Source organism: Anastrepha obliqua, chromosome 5, assembly GCF_027943255.1.
Source record: "Anastrepha obliqua isolate idAnaObli1 chromosome 5, idAnaObli1_1.0, whole genome shotgun sequence".
NCBI classification, from domain to species: Eukaryota; Metazoa; Arthropoda; class Insecta; order Diptera; family Tephritidae; genus Anastrepha; species Anastrepha obliqua.
In genome coordinates this window covers 84,179,822-84,206,039 of record NC_072896.1, presented here as the reverse complement: position 1 = coordinate 84,206,039, position 26,218 = coordinate 84,179,822, and the positions used below count along the sequence as shown (strand labels likewise).

General features: G+C 34.5%; 1 protein-coding gene across 3 annotated transcripts in view; it reads left to right on the top strand.

Annotated features, from left to right (window-relative positions):
* The window catches only part of LOC129247290 (ATP-binding cassette sub-family G member 1), a 110,152-nt gene that overhangs the window by 14,594 nt on the left and 69,340 nt on the right, over positions 1-26,218 (top strand). For all 3 annotated transcript variants that reach the window (XM_054886354.1, XM_054886352.1, XM_054886353.1), the window contains exon 2: positions 23,363-24,319. In XM_054886354.1, the coding sequence (XP_054742329.1) occupies positions 23,880-24,319 (440 nt within the window). In that variant the 5' untranslated portion in view covers positions 23,363-23,879. The remainder of the gene's footprint in view (positions 1-23,362; positions 24,320-26,218) is intronic.

Sequence of the window (26,218 nt, the reverse complement as noted above, 5' to 3'; positions counted from 1 at the left end):
ATTGGTTATTCTTACTATAAAAATATCGATTTATAATTCTGATCTAACTATGAAAATGATAAAATATGTCGAGGCTTCCAATTGAAACATCAAATTGAGGCCAACAACACTAGAAGCGTCCAAGGCCAGAAGCATAAATACCAACCCTCGAAATATATTCTTCAGTCTGAAATCTGGTCCCAGCAAATTTAATTTCACTGGTGTACTGGTCATCCGAACTAGTCACCTTTGAGTTAGTCACAGATATTATTTTATGCACTCAATTTGGGGGATCTCGTTCTTAATAGTTTTTGATATCATATTCAGCAATCAGGTGATAAATGGCACACTAAGCGAAGTTGTAGTAAAGTTAAAATTTTAAAATAAAAAATATAAGCTGTCCTCCTGTGAATCTTATGTTTGCCATTGACGGGCTTGTCGCCATTGTGCGTGAACATTTGGTCATTGAGCATCATTTCAGCTGTTTTGAGAGCAAGACTACTGTAGGTTTTTAGTATGAAATTGAAATTATTCGGCAAATTCCAAACAGCTCAATTGGATTTTTCTTTTTTCAATAATAAAAGGAAATGGTTCATTATGTTTTTCATTTATATACTGAGACTAATTGTTAGGCCCTAAAGAGGTTCTACTATAGTTCCTATGCTCCAACCTGGAACTCTTGAAGTAGATGATGATGAGTATAGGTTGCACCAAAATAATACACAGCAGGTTGCTATTAAAATTTAAATTTTACTATTAAATTATATAACACTTCATCCTGTTATATAAACTTATCTACCTTTTTTATATTTATGTTAGTCAAAAATGTTTATTAGTTGTCAGCAAATTCTTATAAAAACATTCATGTGCGTGCATGTATTGAGCTGATACTATCAACCACATTTTTCGTCTACCATCAGCTACTTATCAATGACCTATTCTCAAGTATTTGTCCAACAAAGTTCACGCACACGAACAGCCAAACCACTATAAAAGTCGCCTGATTTCAAAGGCCATTCAGTACCCGCTCCCACACACAATCAGACATACACACAAGCATATCGGGATATCTGCTCGTATGTATATTCATTTTGGCACATTTTTGTGGATGTGTGCATGTAAGTTTATAGATAAAAAAAACATAGTTACTGGAAAGAAAATTAGGGTAGGACCACGACCAATTGAGCACACTAACAAAAACCACAGTGCAAATATATTTGTAAATATGTACAAATAGGCAGACAACCGAGCTCACAAACAAGTGTGAGACACAATTTTGTAGGTCAGCGGAGTAAAAAAGAGAGAGAGACAGACCATCGAATACCTTTAGGATGCTGAATTTACTAAGAGCAAGCTTTGATGAAGAGAGTAGCGGCGAAAGCGCAAAAGCGAGATGGCGAGTTGAGTAGACGCTAGCAACAAACTTCATCCTTGTTTAATTGTATAAAAAGTGCTCGATAGTTACTATTTATTGATTGAAAATTAAAGAAAAAATGTGAAAAAATTAGTGGTAAAATAATAATAAATTTCAAATAATTTCTGTGCTATGGAAGAAACAAAGCTGTGTACTGTGCAACAAGCCTTGAAAACAAGTGGAAAGTTCTCGGTCCTCTTAATTCGGAAATGCGCGTGTGGTTGCCACATGTTTGTAATAACTAATTTTTGTGGGTATGAAAAATTGTTGATGCACGAAAAGTTGAAAAGAAATTTTAGTAATTTTATAACGTTGTTGTTGTTGTAGCCGTATAAATATTCCGCATACAAGTACGGGAAATGCTCTTGGGGGAATAGCTCTTGGCCGGATATATGTAAATACGGGTCGTGCCGGTGACGTAGAACCGACTGCCGTGGGTGTTCTCATATTTTTGATTAGCAGAAACGAAGAATACAAAATCCTTTGTTTCCACCTATCAATTAAATATTTTGCGGAGTTATTTCTTTTCATATAAATAAAATATATTCCATATATTAATGAAATCAGTTTATAAATACATATTTTTCAAACATTTTGGCCCCGGCGCCACCTAGCGGATTAATTCATCTTTCATGAAGTTGCAGGATTGCAGTATGTAGGTCATTTGGAAAGAAAGTTAAAAATTCTAGCTCAAATCTACTGATGACTTGATAGTTAGGTAGGTTTGGCCGCCGCATCGTACATAAGAACAACGATGCCACTTAGACCATGAAATGGTTCCGTTGTGAACTACAGGAGCTGGGCTACCAATCCCCTTCCAGATTGAATCATCCTGAGCTTTGGACAAAGCGTAAAAGGATGTTGATACCTAAAATGTATAGATTATCTTTATGCATTAAGAAGTAGGATCTTAAATATCGGTTCCTGCTTCTGGCTATAGCCGGGCATGTGCAAAAATGGTATATAATTGTTTCTTCATTCCTACGGGTATGGCAAAAATCATGCATGTAAACGCCTAATCTCCTTGCGTGACTTTCTATGAGACAATGTCAGAGGGGGCCCCTACTAAGATACTAATTTGAAATCTACTCAATTTTAAAATATTATTAGGTAGACGTAAGCTTAGCCTTGGCCACCTTTGCCTAGCTATTTCACAGATATTGGCACTAATCCCTCTTTGATTTACAGAATTGATTAGTGCGCCCATAAGTTTCTTACTTACAAGTTGCGAGAGATACTCTCATAAAATTATTTATATTTGGCATACAGGTCCCCTACAGTTTCCTGGTATATCTCTGTGACCTGAAACCCAGCATAAGATAACAAAATACTGTTTAACCATCCCATTAAGAGATTGGCGACATTGTAAGACACTCCCTGATGTTATTTGGTAGAATGCAGATATCTTTATCCCTAACCATCTTAAGGCTTCAAGAATAGCATTTATTTCTGCTTGAGAAACCCTCAAGTGATTCGGTAGTTTGAAGGATTCAGTGATAGAAAGCTCTTCGCAATATAACCCTAACCCACCACTTTGGATCCATTTAGATCTTAACGGGTGTGTTGGGTGATGGATGTTCTACAACGATTGGTATTCTCATCAATTTATTTGATTACTTAATAGCTTCTTGGGCGGTCGTCATTCGGGAGTGCAAAGGTTCGAATTTCCGTGCATGAACATCAAATAATAGGAAATAGTGTTAAAGGTCAGTCTAATGCTAGGAATTGTTGATCAACTTATTTAGTAAGTTTAAGTAGGTGACCTTAAAAGTGATACAAAACATTTTAAAATTACCTCAATCGTAAAACGTTAAATTAAAGTTTGCAAAAATCGAAAATCGCGATGATTTCAATTTGGTTTTGCTTGGAGGAATTGCGGAAGAAATTCCATATAAAAAATATATTTAAAAAAAAATTTAATAAAAAAACACCTTTTCTTTAATTCCGTGGAAAAGTTCAACACCGTGAGCAAAAAATTGTTTAAGAATCTGCGCGATTTTCAGGCACTTGAAACTTCACTTTGAAAACAAAAGAAAACTATTAAAATTATAATCAAATTCAAATCAACCTGATTTTTTAGCAACACTAAATTCGCTCTTCACTAAACTATACTAAAATTTAATAAGTTTTCAAAATGCAAGCTAGAAAATTTTCTAAAAATACTTGAAATTCTTTAAGAAGCTGGAGATTTGGATAAAAATGTTATGAATTTTTCTGAATCTCGTACAAAGCTTGAAAGTTGGATTCATATAGCTTTTGTTGAAGATTGAATAACATTTTTAATAAAAATTAGTTAAAATTAAATGTCAAAATTTATAATCTCAACGTGTGAAATTTTTTATTAAAAATTGGTTAAAATTTCATATAAAAATTTATAGTCGCAAAGGGTGCGCGGGTTATTTTTTCTTGACGGATGTGTAAAAAGTTTTGCAAAATTTTCAAAATTTTTATTTAATTTAAGTTTCTAACCGCAATAAGAATCTCACCACCTGCGCATAGTTACATGCATCAAAACTATGCCAAACAAAGCTTAAGTATCCAACCAGCTGGCGTAGTTTTTTGCTGGAAGTGCTAAGGAATGCAGGACGCTGTCGTTTCGTTGTGAAACTGTCTCAACAATTTATTACATTTCTCTTTTCAACGTAAAACCCATTTCCTCTCTAAATCAACTTTTCAACCTAAATCTAATTTCCAATATAAATCAGCTTCAAAAATATTCTGCCTCTTACATAAAAAATATGCATTGGCAACCCTGTGGCACAGCTTCGGCTACATTGTAGCTATTAATGAAATCCTGAAATCAAGCACTTGCCGGAGATTCTGTAGACCAAATGGCGACCAGCGAGCAATGGCAGAGCAACTCCATCTCACGCCCTCCCCCACTTACCGCCACCTCACCGGTATGGAGGATAGCCTTATAGGCTACACGATAAAATTCATTCGTTGCTTGCGATGTGACGCGAACGCAATGGGTACGCACGGCGCTGAAAGTGAAATTAAAAGAGAACGTGATTTGTATTTTACCAAAATAAAATAGAGGAAATAAGTAAATGCAAGTGCATATATTTATATGTAAAATATTTAAAAAGTAGTGGAAAATTTAAAATGTTGCCTAAACTAAATTAAAGAAATATTTTAAATAGAAAAAGTGTTGGGCAAAATTTTGGTTTATGTGAGTGCTAATAGAATACTTTTGCGCTGAGTCTACTACTTAAATTTGTATACGCTTAACGACGTAATTTGTTTATTCAACCAAATCAGACAAGAAGCTACAACAACAGACAAGAAGGCGTAAAACAAAGGTAAAGCCAAGCGTACAAGAAACAAATAATTTGTATAATAAGCATTGCATAAAAGCAAAACAAAAACAAGAAAAATTATTATTTGTGGTATAATGCAATTAGTGGCATGAAATCACCATAGGTGTACGTGTGTATGTGTAAGTGTGTCTTTACCAACAGCCAACTGCCGCAGCGCGCTGCTGCAACAACCAGCCGTCTTGGCGTGGTGCACGAAAACCGCAGCAAATTTAAAATAGACGCTGCCGCTGGGTGCGCGTGCACTTGGATTGCGCCAAAGACTTGTGGCAACGCACCGCATAAGCACGTGGTGGTGCCGCAATGAACAAAATGCATAGAAATTGAATTCATTAGCTGCTAAATGTGTGGCAATCTTTAAGTGTTTGCTAAGTTCTATAAAAATTTTCCCAGAAAGAAAACTACTTATTAATGCATTCACTTACACACCTATGTATGCATGTGTATGTGTACAACTTTTTGAGCTTCTTCACTTGCACTCGAAATAGTTTTTTTTCTCGCACATGTGCTTGCACTCGTAGGTAGGTGTTGGTGTATGTATGCATGTTGCAACATGCCTTCTTTGCTTTGGCAACACCTATTCAACATTTTCAATGCTACCGCGCACAGCCACTTGACCCAGAGTCGTTAAATGGGTGTCGTCAAACAACCGAGAATAGATAGCTAACAACTTTATTTTCAATTTCTTATGGATACTGGAAATTTTTGTTAGCAGAAAACTGAAGAATTTGATGAACAAAAAATTAGTGTTAAAAATTTAGTCTAAATGATAAAAGATTTTTCATCTTTTTGTTCTCATTATTTTTACTTAAATATTTTAGTGTATGGTAGAGTGTAACTTTCATTGGAGTTCCTAGAACAGTTACACTATGCAACCATTTTTTTTTTTATATCAACGGATTTCTCCTAATTTTAACTTAATTATTTTAGCGCGCTTTAGACTGTAATTTCCTATTTGAGTATCTAAAACATTTACACTGTGAAACAATTTTTTTTTATTGACAGATTTTTCATAATTTTAACTTAATTAAGTTGGTATATGGCAAAGCGTAACTTGTAATTGGAGTACCTAAAACAGTTGCACTATGCAACAAAATTGCTTTTTTTTAATATTGACTGATTTCTAATAATTTTAACTTAATTATTTTAGTGCACTGTTGAGCATATGTAGCTTGAGTTCCTAAAATTTTTACACTGTGCAGCAAAATTACTTTTTTTTATATTAACGGATTTCTCATACATGTTAATATATGGTAGAGCGTAACCTGTTATTTAAGTTCTTCCAAAAACTACACTATGCAACAAACATTTTTTTTTTTAATATTGTCTAATTTCTCATAGCTTTAACTAAATTATCTTATCGACTTTAACTTGCAATTTGAGTACCTCAAACATTTACATTGTGCAACAAAATTACTTTATTCTAATATTGAAGGATTTCTCAAAATTTTATCTTCATTATTTTAGTGTACACAGTGTAGTTACACAGTACAGTTACACTGTGCAACAAAATTATTATTTTTTAATATTGACGGATTTCTCATAATTTTAACTTAATTAGTTTAACATGTTCTGAACTGTAATTTGTTATTTGAGTTCCTAAAACTTTTACACTGTGCTACAATATTATTATTTTTTTAATATTCACAGATTTCTCATAATTTTTACTTAAGTATTTTACCGTAATCTAGATGGTGATTATTTATTTGAGTACTTGAAACAGTTACACTATGCAACAAAACTATATTTTTTTATGATTGACGGTTTTCTCATACTTTAACACATACTAAAAAATTAGTGTAATATGGTGCGTAGCCTGTCATTTGAGAAAATAAAACATTTATACTGTGCAACAATGTTATTTTTTTAATATTGACGTATTTGACATCGTTTTAACTTAATCGTTTTAGGTTATTCTAAATTGCATTTTATTATTTGAACACGTAAAACATTTACACTGTGCAACCAATTTGTTTGTTTTTTTAGAATACTCTGCCCTACTAAAAACTCTTCACTAAACGAAAAATTTCCAGGTGAGACGGTCGGCAAATGTATGAAGCCAGCTTACAGCGATAGCACCTAGCACTTGGCTTCTCAATAGACATTCTTGAGTAATTGTAGTCAGACATAGAATCACTTTGCTTACTTCTATTTACTTCCACCAGTACGCTTACAGTCTGCCCAACTGCAAGGTGGGGCGAAATTTCTGAAATTTTTGAAAATGGCGTCGTACGTCAATCATATTTGACATTTGTTAATTAGACTGCTGCAACATGCATACAAACAGACAAGCAATGGGACGCGTAAATGTCAAAATTAAGATTTCCATTACTCAGAATCTTTTTTTTTTTGATTAATTTTGCGCCACCCAGAAGTTACATGCAATACATTCGAATCCATTCCACCTTTCAACGCATGGTGCCTAAATAATAACTTTTATTGAAACTTTTGAAACCTCTTTTTGTTGGTTACCTGCAGTTTTTGTTACCTTCAAGTTTGCATTAATTTGCTGCTCTCTCGCGTCTAATATTTTTATGCTGATTTTATACATTTCTTTCCCTTTATCGCCGAAAAATTCAAATGTAGATGAGATCCAATTACGCTATGTGTCATCGTAATTTCAGTGGCAGACTTGGCTAGCCATTTGCGACTCATTCTTCCTCTATTCACTTTCATATTCGTCATATCATTTTCCTTAAACAAATGTAATTGAATGCAAATGAAGCGTGCGAACAATTTGCATGGCAGTTGCTAATTACAAATTATACTTAGCACAGCGTATTTGCAACTTTTCTACGTTGGCGTACACACATACATACATATATACATACAGGCTTACATACATCGAAGTACTTTCCATACTTCACTACACTCGCTTCATGCTCTTGCGCCTCTTGCATGTGTGTAAATCATTAAGTGACAGCTGACAGAATTTAATTTTTTTGCCTACTTTCTGAAGTCATAATTTATACTTCTTTTATTTATCTATTTATGGATGTATGTTAAAGAATCTGCTTCAAATGCGAGCGGTCTGTGCTGGCTTTGTGCCTTCTAAATGTGCCTATTATTCGAATGTTTTTTGTTGCTCATAGGCCAACGATATGTACCATTGCAGGCAGTTTGTCCTTCGTAAACTTGCAAATTTTGTTTGTTTACTAACTTTGATGTCTGTGTTGAAGTTTTGCTCTTACCTATGCGCGTATGTAAGTACGGTATTTCATTTTCTGTTTATAGTCACGCGAGAACTCTGCTTCGTTTTTCTTTTTGTTCTTTGTACCCAAGCGCGTCGTCGCGCGCACTTACATTTTTTCGAGTGCAAATGGGAATTGGTGTATGCCGACAATTTTGGTCGACAAGCGTGGCAAAAGCACAATTTTTGCATAAACAGCAGAATAAGGCAAAGGTGCTGGCTATTTGTGCTGCCGCAGAATTGACTTGGCGTGTCGCTACCACATGCCGGCTGTCGCTTTATTTGCTTGCTTTGCTTTCTTTGCTCAGACAGCAGCACTGCTGTGTTGAGTGCAGCTGCACTTAAAACAGTGCGACGTAATGAAACAATGTGTGTCAGGGTGGGTTGGAAGAGAAATTGCTTTTCAGATTATTTTCTTGTTACACTCAAACGACACACATATTTCATTGTTTCAAGCCAGATTGTTAAAAGCATGGAACTGTTGTCGGATGCGGTGTAGGCGGATAATAAAGAATATAATGAAAGTTAAATGAAATTCTAGAGAAGTGTTAAAATTTTTTTGCCAGTATTCTCTCTATATGAGCTATATGAGCTTAACGACGACATAGCGGCTTCGTTGGTTGGGTCATGTCGTCCCAATGGACGCAAACCCTCCGGCTCTGAAAGTATTCGTTGCGATACCAGCTGGGGGTAGCAGAGGAAGAGGAAGGTGTGCGAAAGAAACAACTGGCGCGCTTTGTTAAAATCGGCCACAATCACGTAAGCGGTTATCGCGCCAATCAAGAAGAATAAGAAGGAGCCTATAATTCGAGATTACTTCCAAAAGATTTGAAGAAGAATCTCATTCAGAACTCAGAACTCTTTACCTACAAAGGGTGGCTGATAATACAGACTGGCCCTCAGCACGACAGCAATGTAAATATTATATAATATATACAATATATAAATATAATAATCAAAAAGTGTTTGTTTTAACAAGCCACCTGACGTTTTAATTGGCATACAAATAACATCCACACATACATACACATATTGGTAGGCTTCTGTACCATTAAAGTACTTAAGTCACTCACTTGAAATGCAAATCGTATATTATATCCAGCTGTATAACTAATTGAGTGTGCAACTAGTAACAATTTGGTGTTAACAACTTCTCAAATACATACAAACATCGGGTCAAGGACATCCATACACATTATTGGCAGTCAATCCTCACGGCAATGCAACTGCTTTGCCAAGCCAATATTGACGCTTTGCCACGTTGCTTCCTCGTTCCCGACCAAAAGGAAGATAAAGCTATTTCCGTTGCTTATGGCCGTAACTAACTGAGAAACGGAAGTGCTGCTTCCTGAATTATGGTCGGTAGTAAGTAGACAAGATAACGGATGGAATTGAATATTTTTATTTTTTGTTATGCGAGGTGAAATTTTTTTGGGCAATAAATTTGTGTGAAAATTTAGGTTTTAGGAAGTGTCGTACAAAGTGGCGCAAATTATATTGTAATATAATATCTAATAATATATAGGGTGATTAATTTTGCGCCACCTTTTATGTACACTGCATTGAATAGCTACAAAACTAGGACTTATTCACAAGTTCTGACAATTTATTGGTATTTTATAGTAATTAATAATAAATAAAAAGTTCATTATTCTCTGGTTAATTCGTTTTAAAAGATCATAAGTCCTATGCCAACCCTATATATATAAATATATATGGGGTAAGCCAATTCAAAATACACAAAAAGATATACTGTGTACTCTCTCCTAACGGACACCACTCTTAAGCTGACACCTCCCATAAGCGGATACTTTATTCAGTACATACCACAAATCCTTAAGAATTTGAAAAAAAATTGTTCCTCTTGAACTGACAACCCTCCTCCCATAACAGGTTAACTCTCCCGGAAAATATTAGTAACTTATTTTACACTTTTCTCATAATGTTGGTACAACTGCCCTCTACAGTAATTTAGCTAAATTAGCTTGTTTTTGGCATTTACTCATATCAGTCAACCGCAGGTGTGCTCTGCGATTTTCACTATGGATAAAAATATCGAACAAAGATTTTGTCTTAAATTTTGTGTTTTGAACGGGATTTCGTATGCCGAATCATTAAAAATGTTGCAGAAAGTCTATGGCGAGTGTGCCTTATCAAAAACACGGGCTTACGAGTGATATAAGGCTTTTGCAGAGGGCCGCGAAGTCGTGGAAGATTTGTTCAGTTCTGATAGCCTATCAAAGTCTTCAACGGTTGAAAACGTCGACAAAGACAAGGAAATGGTGCTGGAAAACCATCATTTATGTTTGAGGGAGGTAGCTTGTGACCTTAGCGTGTCTCAAGAATCAATTCGCAACATTTTACACTATCAATTAGGCATGAGACGCTTGGCTGCCCGACTCGTTCCAAGAGAGTTGAATTTCTTTTAAAACAATTCATCGGAAAAAGGTGGCTGAAGACATGCTTGAGCAAGTGAATTCGGACCCAACGTTTATCCAGCGCATCATAATAGGTGATGAGACATGGCTATATGAGTTTGACATGCAAACCAGTCCACAGGTGGCTAAATAGCGCTATTCACATGAGTCGACACTCAAAAAACCACGTCAACGTCGGTTAAAAGTAAATGTCATGCTACTCGTTTCCTTTGATTATCTTGGTGTTGTGCACTCGGAACTCATTCCAAATGGTTCCACGGTGAATAAAGAATATTATTTGGAAGTTATGCGACGTTTGAGAGACGATGTACGCAAGAAACGGCCCAATTTGTGGAAAGAAAACTCATGGATCTTGCACCATAATAACGCACTGTCTCACAAGGCTCATATTATGAACCCTCTTTTGAAAAAAACCTCGACAAATGTCATCGAACAACCACCGAATTCAGCGGATTTAGCCCCCTGTGATATTCCCCTTTTCTCAAAACTTAAATTGCCACTCCGCGGGCGTCGCTTTGAGTCGACAGAGGCCAATAAGGAGAATTCGCTGAAGGGGCTGAAGAAGTTCTCTTCAAACGCGTTTAAAAGGTGCTTTGATGACTAAACCAATTGATTTCATATGTGTATTGCTTTGAATGGAGCCTATTTTGAAGGTGACAAAATAATTTTTGGCAATTAAAAACTTATTTTGCGTTTTATTGAACAGCACCTGATACTTTTTTGAGAAAATATATATCGCTGAAAAATGTGCTCATTTTCAAAAACCTCAAAAATTCAGAGCGTTTGTATTCATTCAGACGATATGATTCAGCTAACGAAGCCTCTCGATCTTCATTCGCGGGGCTACCCGTAAAGCTTATACAGCTCGGAAGATGGTTCCTTATGTCTACGCAAGTGCAAAAAGTCTCTGATCACCATTCATATGGGAGTGGCTGGAACGATTCTTCTGTATATGATCCAGGTGAGAGCTGCATTCAATTATCCTCAGGTTAGCTGTAGAACATCCGTTCGGTAGCGAAGTCGAAGCAACCCAGAATATCTGGTTGTGCGCTGGGTTTAGGACCCACCACGTAAGTAATAGAAAACTGCTTGGTAATACGTTCTCTTTTAACCTCTTCTGGGTCGCGATCCAACTTAGATGGAGTCTGTTCTGCTTAACCATCGCATGCAGAAATCGCGACGACAAAAGGACGTTCAGTTTTTGGTCTGCCAATCTTTTTTCTAACCTCCACCGAACCAGTTTCTTGACATTTTTTCACCAACCGTTGAATTGTCGACTCATTCGGATGATTATTTTCACCAAAACAAATTACGAATTTCGCGATATGTTGTTCTTAAAGATCGACCATTTTCATAATAAGTTTCAATAATTTCTCAGAAACTCAGATCTGATATTTTGCAATGTTCAGAGGTAATGGATGGAGGAATAGTTTGGTGCGTGACTATCATTCGGAAGTGCAGAGGTTCGAGTCTCCGTGCATGGACCATCAAATGCAAGCAATGACAAACCTCCGAGTGTACTTTTGTTGTCAAAAAGCTCCTCATAAAAAAGCGTATGCCTTTCTGATGCGGCTTAAAACAATCGGTTCCTCCAGTATATTTACTAGATCTGCATATCTCAGAAATTAGGCTGAGGTTAATCGCTCAGGGCTACCATATGGGCATCACCACGTATGGGAAAATCAGCCTCACGGCCACTATATAGGTCGCACGGTGAATCCTGATAATTCATAATATCTTATTTTTGGTTTTTTTATGTACGCTGACTTGACAGTTATACAAATGGAAAACATGCCGAATACATTTTAAAATGAAGAATTGGAACAAAATATTTTAACAAAAAACGTACGTAAACAATTGATATGAAAAAAAAATTTGCTATAAAAAAATTGATTTCCGAATATGTGAAAAAATTGAAGAAAAAATTTTAACAATTCAGCAGCGGGAGTTATAGTGGGTTAAAATCAAAAATTAAAATAAAAAACTTCAAATGCGCGTACCTCAAGCTGGCTGACAGACTTTGTATTATTACACTAAAGTTTTAAGCTTAACTTGATTGGATATGCGATAAATCAAATATTTTAAAACAAAATTAAATTAACTAATTTATTTCAACCCGAGTTTTCAGATTTCCTCTCGAGTGATTAATAAAAATATTAATTTAAATGAAAAATACGTTTTAATTGATCATCAGAATTCAATAATAAAAAAGAAAAATCATTCACACAACAAAACGGCGAAGCCACAGTCCAATTAACGTGCAGTATTTGCGCACCGATTTTTGGTAAATATATGCAAACATACATACACATTTCATACACACGAATGAGTAAGTAAATATGCATGTATTTTTTTTTCGTCAGCAAAATGGTGAATCAAATGCGAAAAAATGATGAAAGAACGGTTAATTCTTTGCATGATCTTTTCTTTTTTTTTTTTAAATACATCAGGGTGATGTAATTAATGCTCTAGATGAAAGGAAAAATATTAAAAAAATCCTGGTGTACATAAAAATATGTATTGTATAAAGAGCAATATGATGGAAATTTGCATCAACATGCATTGTCACATATTTTTACTAAATAAATAAAAAAATATAGTTTACTCAATCTTCTTTATTCTTTATGATAATTTAAAAAACAATTATTATTCTTATTTAAGCACAAATTGACGCCACATTTATTACACGAAATTGTGGAATAGCCTTTACACTGGTACTAGGATGCCCTCCTTTAGCTTCTTTGGTGGTTCCTCTGTTGCATAGCACAAAAGCCAATTCATCTCTGCATTGGCCCATTGTAAACAGACTCTTTTTAGGTTCACTTCTTTCTTGAGCATTTTTTTATAAACAATCCAAGAGTTTATAATAGCTAGATCAAAAAGATGAAGAAAAAGTACGCAAATACCACTTTTTAGACCTCATTTTTATATGATTTCTGCCCAAAAAGCTATCCATGAGATCTAGTCCTCTTGGACAATAAACGGGCAAGTAATATCAATTTTTCCTTTTGTTATCCTATCAAATCTATTGACTTTAGTTACAGGCAATGCTCCAGAATAGGAAGATAACAGGGTTACTATCTTATTATCTTTCCAAGCCACACAACTCAAATCATGCGCAGGCACTCTTTCCTCAAAACTAACTCTGGGCACAGACTTTTTTATGACATTTTTCTTCTCTGGAAGTTAATTATTTGGTATCCTGTTTTGTTGCACAGTTCCCTCTGTGTGAATTCCTGATTTAGCTAAAAAAACTACCAATAGCAAAGAGGTATAAAAATTATCAAAGTATATGAAATGGTTTTGCTTTCTTAGCACTCCTCGAAGCAAATGAACTGCAACATTTCCTGTTGCATCAAGATCTGGTTCATCTGGGAGTTTCTCTGTATTCTCTTGTCCAGAATATACCTCAAACTTGAGGGCATATCCCATCAAATCACAGAGAACATATAATTTGAAGCTCGATTTATGGGGCTTCTTAGGCAAATACTGTTTTAAAAAATACTCTATTTTGGTAGAACACATCTGTTCATCCACAGAAAGTCTTTGATTCATTGGCACTGTGGCAAACCTCTCATTGAGATGCTTGATAAAAGCGGATTTTATAAAGCCTGTCATGTTCTGGATGACCTATAGGTTTGTGAAAATCATTGTTATTAAAATGTAATGATAACTTTATTTTCTCAAACTTGTTCAGTGGCATTTTTGAAGAAATGGGCTCATATCCAAACTTTGCCGACCAGTATGATCTTGTGCTAGGAAATTTGATAACTGACATGTATAATAATATACCAAAGAACTTATACAAATCATATTCTGTAAATGTTGTAGATGAACTGGTATTACTCTGTATTATATATAAATTTGTCTCCTCTACTAATGTTTTGACCAAACCTTCAGTGATAAAATGGTTAAAGCATTGATATGGAGTTTCTAGGTGTGATAGACCACCTGAAGCAGTAGAACTCCCCAAGAAAGTAATTCTATCTGTGTCATACACCAGATTCCTTTTTTTCCAAATCAAGCTTCTTTTGTCAAATGGAAAACTGGATGAAGACTGCAAATTGGATGAAGTTGATGGGTGAGAGGGTTCTTGATCTTCTGGTTCTGCAAGAGGAGGATCAATGTCAGCAGTTTCATCCACATCATCATCATCATCGTGCCCCTCCTGCAACACCTTTATAACTTCACCGGCATCGTGGTTTTCATCATCGGAATCTTGGTCATCAAGGCCATCTTCTGAGAGCCAACCGCCTTCTAACTTACTAAGATAATCTTCAATATCTCTTTCATCCAAGTTTCCCTAAAAAACAACATAAAATAAACATTTACAAAAAATGTTTGCCATACATTACAAGTGAAGTTACTGCATAGTGATGTATTTATTCACAGTGTTTTGATATAAATTGTACATAATATAACAAAAACATGAAAACAAACCTTTTTTCCACTCATTTTCACTTTTATTGTATTTTATATCCCCGTTTATTTCCATAAAACAATTTAAAATCTCGCTCCCTTCTTCCATTCACAACAAACAGCGGAATGACAAGTTCTAGGTCTGGTAATTCACAGTGACGTTTGCTATTTTTTGACAACTGCATTTTGTTGTACGCAATAGTCGCTTAACAAGTTGCCAGCAACAATAAATTTACAATACAAGGGTCTTGAGTACCGTTTTTTGTTGACTAAATATTATGATTGAAATTTCCACCATCATGCAAAGAAGGGTTAAATTAAATCTAACATCCAAATTTGTACTAGCAAACAGTGAAGTAAAACTAATAATAATAACAGTAACAACAATAAAAGTATTAATAAATAGCAATAAATAATAAATAACAAAAATAATAAAAATAAAAAATTAAATAATCGTTATTATAATAAATCAACAAAATTAGAAATAAAAAATTTAGAACATTACAGCATTCGCAACCCACAAACGTAGGAGAAATTGAGATTCCCGTACATTTCCTCACTCGCTCCTTTTTTACTGACAATAATTTCATCGCGTGTGCCAGGCATTTTACTCCTACTCTCAAAGCATAAAGAAAACGGGAATTATTCTTTCCCACGCACTCCACTACCACACCCATACGGCCTTGTCAAATTTGCATTAGCTCGCATTTTTATCGAGAATCCCGTGAAATGTAAAGCTATAAAGTTGTGTAGGCGGGTAGGCTATTAGCTATTCCACGCGCCATAATGTCAGAAAATGCGCCATCATCGTACCCAACTTCTCACAACCAACGGCAGTGAGAGCTTCCGCAATGGCTCCCACCCATACACACAATCGCACAATAATAAAGTGCATTTTGCTTCTTCGTTTTCTGTGGCCGACCGTTTTGCTGCTTGGGGTAGTTTAATAAGAAAGAGATACACGATTCGCTGTAACATGGGACAGCTAGCCAATTGCAGGATGTAACATCACTTAAACTCCCACACACATACTTTTAAGTGCTTAATAAAAATTTACAACACATAGCAGACATTTTTTGCCGAATTATTTTACTTTAGCTTGAACAGATAATTTAAATGGTCTCCTTTTTTCATTTCGGTGGGTTTAATTTTTTTTTTTTTTGTTTGTTTATTTTTTTCCACTTTGCATTTCGGTGAGTTTAATACAAGAAGATTAAGTATACGAGTTAAATTTTTTTATATCGGTTGAAAATTTTAAAATAATTGGAAAGGTACAGATGCCCGCATATTTCGATATATCAATTGCATCCTGATAAGAATCGTATGTGACATTTTTTGTTATTTTATCTAACCATGAAAATTATTCTTTTGTGACGCAGGCTGAAACCCTTGGGCTGAGACCCATTGACATATGCACTATCAGTGATCTTACGTTAAATCAAAAGGACGATTTAAGAGGAAAAATAACATCAGTAGGCTGGTTTTTAAGCATTTTGTGAAAGTTTTTTGGGAGAATCTAAACGTTTTGAATTCTTTGAAACCTTGAGGCTATTCTGGCAATCTGGTTAGTTATATTTGAGATTTTTTTTCGTATTTCTAATAGAAAGCTTTAGGGATATGATCTTTTTTCGCCAAGCTGCGGCATCGGAATTCATGATTGCCGTGCAGTTCCGATTTTCTACGGAAAGCAAGAAATAATTTGTTTACATTACTTACGAATTTTTTTATAAATTTAACTAACTCTAAGCTGAAAATATTGAAGAAAGAAATATAATTTTACAGAAGTCTCAAACAAAAATCTCGAATTTTGTCTTATTTTTTCGACATTAAAAAAAAGAAATAAGACCGAAATTTTTGTATTTTTTCAAAAATTAGTTCACTTAATAAATAATTTAATAGCAAACTAAACTTCACTTTTTATTTCTATTTATTTATATCCATTTCCAGTTTCTTGGCATTTGAGAAACTCACGTTTGAAAAAATATCAAAAACTTCTAATTCTAAATATTTTACTCAAGTCGTTCGGTTGATGGTCGGTAAGACACAACCCATAGAATCAGCATATGACCACCATTGGAATCATTGAGGATAGCACTGAGCATTCTCGCTGTAAGTGTCCTGGCTATGGTAGAGCAAGGCTACAAATTTTGGATTCACATGTCATGGGAATTAGCGAAATTCTTTCTGTCAGATTTGCCAAAGAATCTTGAAAATTCTCAGAGGAATAGCAATCTCTGTATCTGTCTCTGTCTCTATTCTATCCTAGCTCTATTTCTCTACCCCTCCTCTTATTGCCTTCTTGACTATCTACCTTTTTGCTTTTGAGAGCTTTGAATACCATGGGCTCTTGCGCCTGGGTGTTTTAGGAGTTACTAATTTGTGGTGCTTCTTAGCTTGCCTTTTTCAAATTTGAATGTCAAACATTCTACTACTAAGCTAGGTAAAACTATACAATAATAACAACAATAAAGTTTATAATAGTTATACAATCATACCTGTATATTGGATTGGAAGATGACGACCAAACAGTGTCTAATTGCATTTGTAATTGTCATTATTAACGATTACCAATATGATATCCGATTTATTTCGATCTCGGAAAGCAGATACGAGTTCATATGGTTACTAGTTGCATTAGTAACTAGTTACAAAAGCAATTAAATTGCAAAATTAACCAGTTGCAGAAGTAACTAGTTCCGGAAAGAACTAGTTCCGTAAGTAACTAGTTGTAATAGTAACTAGTTGCAAAAGTAACCACTTGCAAAAATAACTAGTATCAATAATAACTAGTTGCAAACGTAACCAGTGTAAAAGTAACTATTTTCAATAGAACTAGTCAAATCACTAGTAAATCACTAAATTACTTTCTCACCAATTTGCTTTGCAGCTGCACTCGCTCGCTTTTGTATACTTTTTCAATACTAATAACTGTTATTTTCACACTACGATGTCGTCGTGGTATGTACGTCACTGAATGAGTAATTAGTGCTATGTCCATTATTAGCCAATGCATCACCATCATGTCATTTAAGGAATTAGTAAGCATATACCATTATTAGTCAGTCTTATACCAGTTAATTAACTAGTTCATAATAGACACAAAAAATACTAGTCTTATTTGGGACAAAAATCACTAGTCCTGTATGAGTTAAGGAAATAAAAATTGATATATGAAGGTTTCAAAAACATTTTATTATGAACGAAAATATTACACAAAATTATTTCTTAGCTTCAAATTTATTGCTTCACTTAATACGATTTTTTTTTAATTATATTTTTAAAATGATATTTTTTTAAATTATTTTTTTTTAAATAACATTTTTTAAAATTATATTTTTTTAAAACCAATTTTTAAAATTACATTTTTTTAAAATAACATTTTTTAAAATTACATTTTTTTATATTATATTTTTTTAAATTATATATTTTTTTAAATTGTAGTTTTAAAAATTATATTTTTTAAAATTATATTTTTTAACATTATATTTTTTAAAATTATATTTTTTTTAAATTATATTTTTTAGAATTATAGTTTTTTAAAATAATATTTTTTTAAACTTTAATTTTTAGAATTATATTTTTTTTAAAACATATTTTTAAAACTCTAATTTATTCTGAAACTAAATGAGAACAAATCTAAAAATAAAATTACTAAATATTGCCATTTAAAGAACTTTTTTTTTGTGCTATTAATTAAATGGCGGGATAAGAATTCACAAATTGACACTCTATTTTTGTTTTATTTTAACACCGAACTGTACTTGTCAAACTTTACTTATCTGTCCTTTATTACCGCAGCTCCTTCTTAAACATATGAATCTTAAAAAATGCGGGGAAGGCGCGTATGCCATACCCGACTGTTGCTTCGCGACTTAAAAAATAATTAAAACAACAAGCATATAAAAGAATATCTATTTTTCATGCAGCTCTACTTATCACTTTCTAACTAAAACAATTATAACCACTCTCGTCCTAGTCACTCAATTACCAGTTCACGCCCTCTGATGTCTTTAGAGTATTTAGCCTTTCATGACAGGTTAGCAACTATTGTCCGCAAGTACATACCGGCACAATCTTTAACTTCAGCTGAGAGGAGCTACCCCATTTCGGGTGATCAGAACTCCTGGAACCCATCAAACACAGTCCTATACATAAATATCTATATAAGCAAATTTTTATTATATATGACGTAGATTAAGCCGCCCTTCTTCAGCTCATTGTTGGCATACTAATTACTCCACATGTTTTATTTGGCGGCAGCATATGACTACCAGACACTTAGTGAATATAAAAATTTGTTTGTCAAATATTTCACATATTTTTACATATATATTATACAGCAAGTCATACATACATACAAGTAAATGAATACCATATTTATGGTCAGAAATATTTATTTATTTACATATTTACATAAATTGACTTACAGCATAAATCTCATAAGCTAATTGTATTAGGATCTATAGCAACTAGACCATAAGCTCGATATTTATATACATACATAAATAAAAATTAATTGTAATGTAGCAAAAACGCGCACTTCTATGTGTGTATGTAGTAAATATTTTGTCACTAAGCGAATTGGCCTAGAAATTACGACTTCCATTTGATCGACGACGACGATGACAAGTAAAAAAGCAAATGTGTGTGGAATGAGATTAGAAGTAGTAGGAAAAACATTCAAGAAGCACTTTTATTATTTGTTGTTTTTTTTTTGTTTTTGCTTTAACTTGAGCTGGAAAAAGCCATACATTCAGAAATGCTGATAAACAAATGGCAGTGGAAGAAAAAACGAAATATAAGTGATTTATGAGCTTTTCCAGCCATAGTAGAAAAGCAAAATGTGTCAAGAACGTTTAAAATTTGCACTAACAAAATAACAAGATTTACCAACATTCTTTCCCATTTAAATGGAAAAATTTCAATTTTTAAATCTGCTGCGGTGTTGCATTACCATCATTAATAGGCAATCATTGACGTGGATGAGTGTAGTTAAGTATCGAATCTATTAGTTTGTAGCTTAAATTGTTTGTTCTCGATGCCAATGGACAATCGGGCGCCTTTCGTTAGCTTCAGTAAGAAATATGATTTTTTTTATTCCATATAGAGATCGATGTTTAAGGCCAGAGAACCTATTAACGGGATATCAGTACATTTTCTACACCGACGGATCCAAAACCAGTGATGGAAGCGGATCTGGATGGTACTTAGACGAAGACACTTAGTACTCCTATGCCACAGGACAGATGGCCACGGCATTCTTTACGGAAGTCTGTGCCATCTTGAGCTGCACTGAAAGCCCTTGCTAATCCACGCTGCTCTTCGAAGTTTGTCGGGGAATGTAAGACAGAACTGAACTGTGTTGCAAAACAAAACAAAGTTAGTCTTATTTGGGTGCCTGGACACTGTGGTATTACAAGGAACGAATTAGCTAATAAACTGGCTAATGAAGGCTCTGCAAGTATGCCACTAGGCCCTGAGCCCTTTCTAGGTGTCAATTCCGCATCGATTCAACTATGAATTCACGACTTCTTGAGGTCTACCCATAGAGGTCGTTGGCCTGGATTGAACTCGTGCAGAAATAGCGACCTTTCTCTGAAACTCAGCTGAAAGGATCTGAGAGTATTGGTGGTGTAAACACAGGGCACAACGTCTGTGGCCAGCGTATAGCTGCCATGGGGTCGTCGACAGCCCGATGTGCCTATCCTGTCTTAAGGATGACACACTGCATAGGATTTTCTCTGCAGTTGTCCGGCGTTTTCCAGAATCAGACTTAGGATATTGATTTGCGACACATTGAGTATGGATAAAGTTCATATATTATATGTACTGGATGATGATAAACTCTGCAGACTATTAACAAAGCTCAGAGAGAGCCTCACAGCAAGTCAACTATTAGATTTGTACTCATAGAATGAAGAATTTTCCATATAGATTTTATTTTACAAAAAGAGGACCCGGCAGTTTTCTGCCACAAAATTACACGTTTTTTTATGAGCATAGAGCTCTACAATTATCTCTAAAGAAGCATGAAAAAATCGTGCTTTCTAAATTTGATGCCAACGCAGTTGCCCACACACTCCGTAGTAACTATCGATAGCCAAACACAAACCTTTGCGACTACGTCCATTGGTTCTAATCGCTGTTATGTGGACAAAGGAGAGCGATTAATTTCATGCACATGTTTTTGTGTTTCTTTCTACGCAATATGCGTATAACAGCTCTTGCGGGTTATCAATTATGATTGGATATTTTTCGCTAATCTCCTATCCATTCGATGTCTTTCTTCAGTAGGTACAGGGTGAGTTATGCCTAAGGCGGCTGTTTTTCTTTTTTGTGTCTTATATATTACGTAAGAAAATGGTTAGTATTTATTTATTATATTTAAATTTTCTATTTAATATTATATTTATTCACTATATGACCTAAAACACTACCTAACCTAAAGCCGAAAGACACATTTTTCTAATGCTTCTCCAATTTCTCGCTCTTGTGCACGGCATTGATGAGAGATAGTCCAGCATCTGTTGTAGTGTGTGTTGACATAACTGTCGGGCATTCTTTACTTAATCCACTTCAACTTATTTATTAGGGAATAAATGATTAATTTGCTTGATAAAGCGACATTTGTGTGGCACCAAAATAAAAATAAAAAAACACTGATACATGAAACACAGGCTGCGAGAAATTCTTTCACGCTTTCTTGCCTTTTTACCTCCCCCCTTGCTGCATCTACTATGCCTGGCGCTTAAATGTATTTTGTGACCTTGGCTAATGCCATTAATGCCACTTTATGTGGTTATAATGAATAGAATTATTAGTGCCCGGGGTTGCTTATCAACTTCTTGGAAATACACAATGAGTAATTTATGGAAAAATAATAGTAATAAAAAAAAATAATTGAAAATAATATAGGCAATATGAATAAACCAGATAACAGAATCACAGCTAAGAAATATCTTCTGAGGTCATTCGAATGAATCACAGAATAAGAGTAATATGGGCATCATACTAAAATCTGGTATCACTTTTAATTCTATAGTTTGCAAATATGGTAAGCTGCTTATGCTACTCGGTAGAGGAAAGTCTGAATAATAGAACTATAAAGCTTTTCATAAGTAGATTTTTTTTTTTCGATCTGTCATCTCTTACATAAATTGGTTAATAGGTGAACTCAAATACGAAAATGAAAAAAAACGATTTATGAATCGAGCAAAATCCAAATAAAAAACAGCGTTGTCACAAGGATCGCTAAAAATAAATCAATTTCACAAAAACTATAAATTGGGTAAATGGGTAAACGGTGAAATGGTTATACAGAATTTTTATAATGAAAATCTTTTTTTAAATTTAAATTTAATTTAAAAAAATTAATTTTAAATTTAATTAAAAAAAATTAATTTTAAATTTAATTATTGTAAAAAAAATAAATTCGACCGATTCTACAAAAGTGTTTTGCTAAATTTCACTCTCTATGATTCTTCACTTTAAATACGAGTATAGGTGCTATCGATACCACATAGGCTGAACAGTCCCGGGCCTAAAAAACAAGTACGTTTTTTTGTGTTCAAATTCATCACCGTAATTTCTATCAATAATAACGCAATCATTCCAGAACCGCTCTTACATTTCAATACCACTTTTGTAGAACGATTTTTCTTTTGCTTCAAAATATCGAATAGCCTCAGTTTCAGCGAAAACCTCTTCATTCGAACGAAATTTATTACCGGCGAGTATTTTTTTAGGCCTGCTAACAGCCAGTAGTCGCTGGGGGGCGAATACGGGGGATATGGGAGCAATTCGAAGTTCAATTCATGGCGCTCAAATATGGCCAAACACGTTCTTGTTTTTGGTCAATAGTGAGCAAACGCGACACCCACTTTGAATAGAGCTTTCGCATAGTTAAATGGTCGTACATTATAAAGCCAAGACGTTCTTTTGATATATTTACGATGTTAGCTAACTCACGCAACTTCACTTTTCGATCATTCAAGACGATTTTGTGGATTGTTTTGATGGTTTCTGGTGTTACCGCCGCATTTGGACGTGCACTGTGTTGTGCATCAATGGCGTCTCTATGGCCACTTTTGAAGTCAGCAAACCTTCGTTTTATTGTTGTTTCTGAAGGAGCGGAGCTCTCATAACACTTTGCAAGCCATTGCTTTGCTTGAACGCTATTTTTCCCCATCAAGAAGCAGGGTAAAATTAAAACACGAAATTCTTTTTGATCCATTGTTTTAAAAATAACAAAACCAGCGTCACTCTTGGCACAATAACTCACGAACTAATAAATAGAATATCATGAAATTTTAACAGCTGTGTTTTTAACGTTAGACTAACTGAAAAATAGGTGCCATCTATGTGTTAAGCCCGGGACTTTTCAGCTCATGTGTTATATAAATATTTCGAATTTGAGGTGAATTAGCGCCAGTCACCAGCGCCAGCTATCTAATTAGCTTGAAAACAAACTTATCCTGTGAGTATGAACTTAATCGGCTGGCTACATTTTTTTTAGTTTAAACTCGAAAACGGTCAACGTTTTATATAACAAATATTCTACATTCTACATAAAACTAATTATTGTCTTTTCTATTTCTTATTTCAGAATTCAACTTTCTCAATAGTGAAAAGTGTAATTCATAACTATGTAAAGCAGCGAATTTAAGCCAACTGAATGAAATCTAAAAAAAGTCGCAAACAAATTTAGTAGGATATGCAAAACAGCTTTCCGCAGCGCGTCGACTATTCCAAATCAGATTTACTCCACAAAAGTGCTGCGGACAGCAAAGAAACTGAAGTGTACTTGTGCTACGAAAAAAAATCGCAATTAAATTGAATAAATCATATTCCATATAAAAGTCATTTAGTGCCATGTAAAACCTTCTTACAATGCAAACAGTCACATATTCCCAACTGGCTAGGTAACTAGCGAAGGAGTAGAGAGAGAAAGCCGCACGCTCCAATCAACATAGCCAAAGAGCATAGCAAAACCCATAGTAGTATTAAGAAAAAAAAAAAACTATAACTTCCACCCTCATAAACATTTGCTACTTTAGCCACAAACTAGCAAACTAAAAAAATCTTACCCACTTGCCAAGTAGAACAATTTTCGCTTATAAAAAATGAATGAAGATAAATTAAATGCGCCGCTGGTGTTGAAGGAACTGGCCGACAGCGCGATTATTGTGCCACAAACAGCTGCGGTAGTGGGCGTAAGTGGGGGCAATGGCTTAGCCACAGCTGCTGTTGCCTACCAAAAGCAATACGTCTCACCCACTACCACACCCACCAGCGCCACCAATACAGCCCCAGTTGCGCTAAACGCAACAACAGCGGCGGTAGCCACCACAACCAATGTCAATTTAAATGCAGATACTCAGTTAAGCATAGGAATGTCGCAACTAACACCGCCAACAACGTTACAAATACAACTACCGCAACAGCAGCAGCAGTCACCGCAGCAAAAGCAAACACCAACACAGCAACAACTTACACTACTGCCCTTTAGCAACAATACAAATATCGTTGGCAACTACTTGAAGAATGGCGCTTTGAGTTATAAGTGAGTATATAACAGTATTTTTCAGCAATTTACACTTTTATTTAGAAATGACCGAATGATAAGAAACGTTTTTTTCATGCATTCGTAAAGAATGCGTATGAGTGGGTGAAGTGTGGCAGCTCAATTTTTATTTAATTATTTCCAGGCATAAACTAAATGTGTCTGTCCTTGATGCAGCATCAAGATTTAGTGTTTTTAGTTAAAGTGGGAAAAACTCTTTACATACCTAATTATTTACTAGATGAGCATACATATTTTTGTATATATGTATAGATATGTTTTTCTGTATGTGGTTGGATTCCGTACAAGACACTGCTGAGCATTTTACGCTTTGAAGTGTTGGGGATGAGATGAATGAGCAATTTTTAGTCAACTGTAATAACATTCTAAGCACAAAAATGATACTCTTTTTAGGGTAATGTAAACATGTTTTTTACTTACGTATATAAAATTGCTTTAAGAAAAAAACAGATATAAAAAGTATTAAGTTTTTTGTAATGAAAGATTATAATAATTTTATATAATCACTTATTTGATGCTCGGGTGTCTTGCAGGGATTATTTTCTAGTATATCCAGCTGTGTGTGTGTGTATGGGTCTAGGGAGAGAGAGAATATAGCGATTCCACACCAAGTGGTTCACATTGATGACATTGTCATAATTTTTTTTGTTTTGAAAATTTATTTATTAATAGGCTTAAGTATAATAAGAAGAAGGTGAAAAAATTTTGAAAAAAAAAAATAATATACTTGAGATTCTTTCAAGATCGGAAACTTTTATGAGCAAGTTTTTAAAGTCAAAAATCTCCGGTTATTTTAAAAGTTTTTATAAATTTTGGTTTTATTTTTAGGTTAAAATATACTTAAAAATTATTAATATTTTTTTTAATTTATTATCGTTTTTTAATTATTTATTTTTATTAAATATTGTCTTATTATTATTTTATTACTTTTATCGTTTTTTTATATATGAAGTTTTTCTCATTTTTTGCAGTGTCTTTTTTATATTTACTTAGTCCTACCATAAGTTCTGTTACAAGTCAAGTTCATTATAGTTATGAAATTATAATCCTTTTTTTAATGAAGTTAGTTTTATTTAATCACGTAAATATTCAAAAAAAAATTTAATTTTCATTCGAAATGGTCACCATTTGATTTTACACAAAGCTTCAAAAGATTAGGCAATTCAGCTATTGCAGCACGCACGTCTTTCATGCATATTGACGTCGCTGCTCGATCCAAAGATTGTTTGAGACTCTCCAAATTTCTGTAAGGTCTTTGACAGGCCACGTTATCCAATTCTGAGCGCAAACTGTAGTGCAATGGATTCAGATCTGGACTTACACACGGCCAATCTTAAACGGTTTCTTCCTGATTTCATAGACTATTATTTTTTAGCCACTGCTGAGTGGTTTTTGCCTTATGAACTGGGGCAGAATCTTGCTAGCAGGTCTAGCGCTCTGCATTGAAGAGAGTATTGCTAAAGTGCTTCACCACGCCTTCTAAGACCTCCTCTTGGTACACTTTTGCCACGGTATTAACAACCTTTTCGCAGAAATGAAGAGGGGTAACGCCTTTACCGGACACTCTCCACCAAAGCACTACGGAGGCTAGATGGTGGCCACGCCACGCTGAACCCGTCAAATAAGAAGTTTTAGCATAGTCTTTGCCCTTTTGTTTATTAAAAACTCCTTCAACAGTGAAAATTTTGTCAACTGTGAAAATAATATTTTCATGGCCGTTGACCGCGTGTTACCGAAGAAGCTGCTTGCATCTGTCGAGCCTAATTTTCTTCAAGCGCGTTGTCAAAAAGTGACCAGTTGAGTGACGGAAGCTTTCATGTGGCGACAATCTCTAATTAGTCTTGAAATGGATCGTCGTCGTTACATTCATTTCCCTGG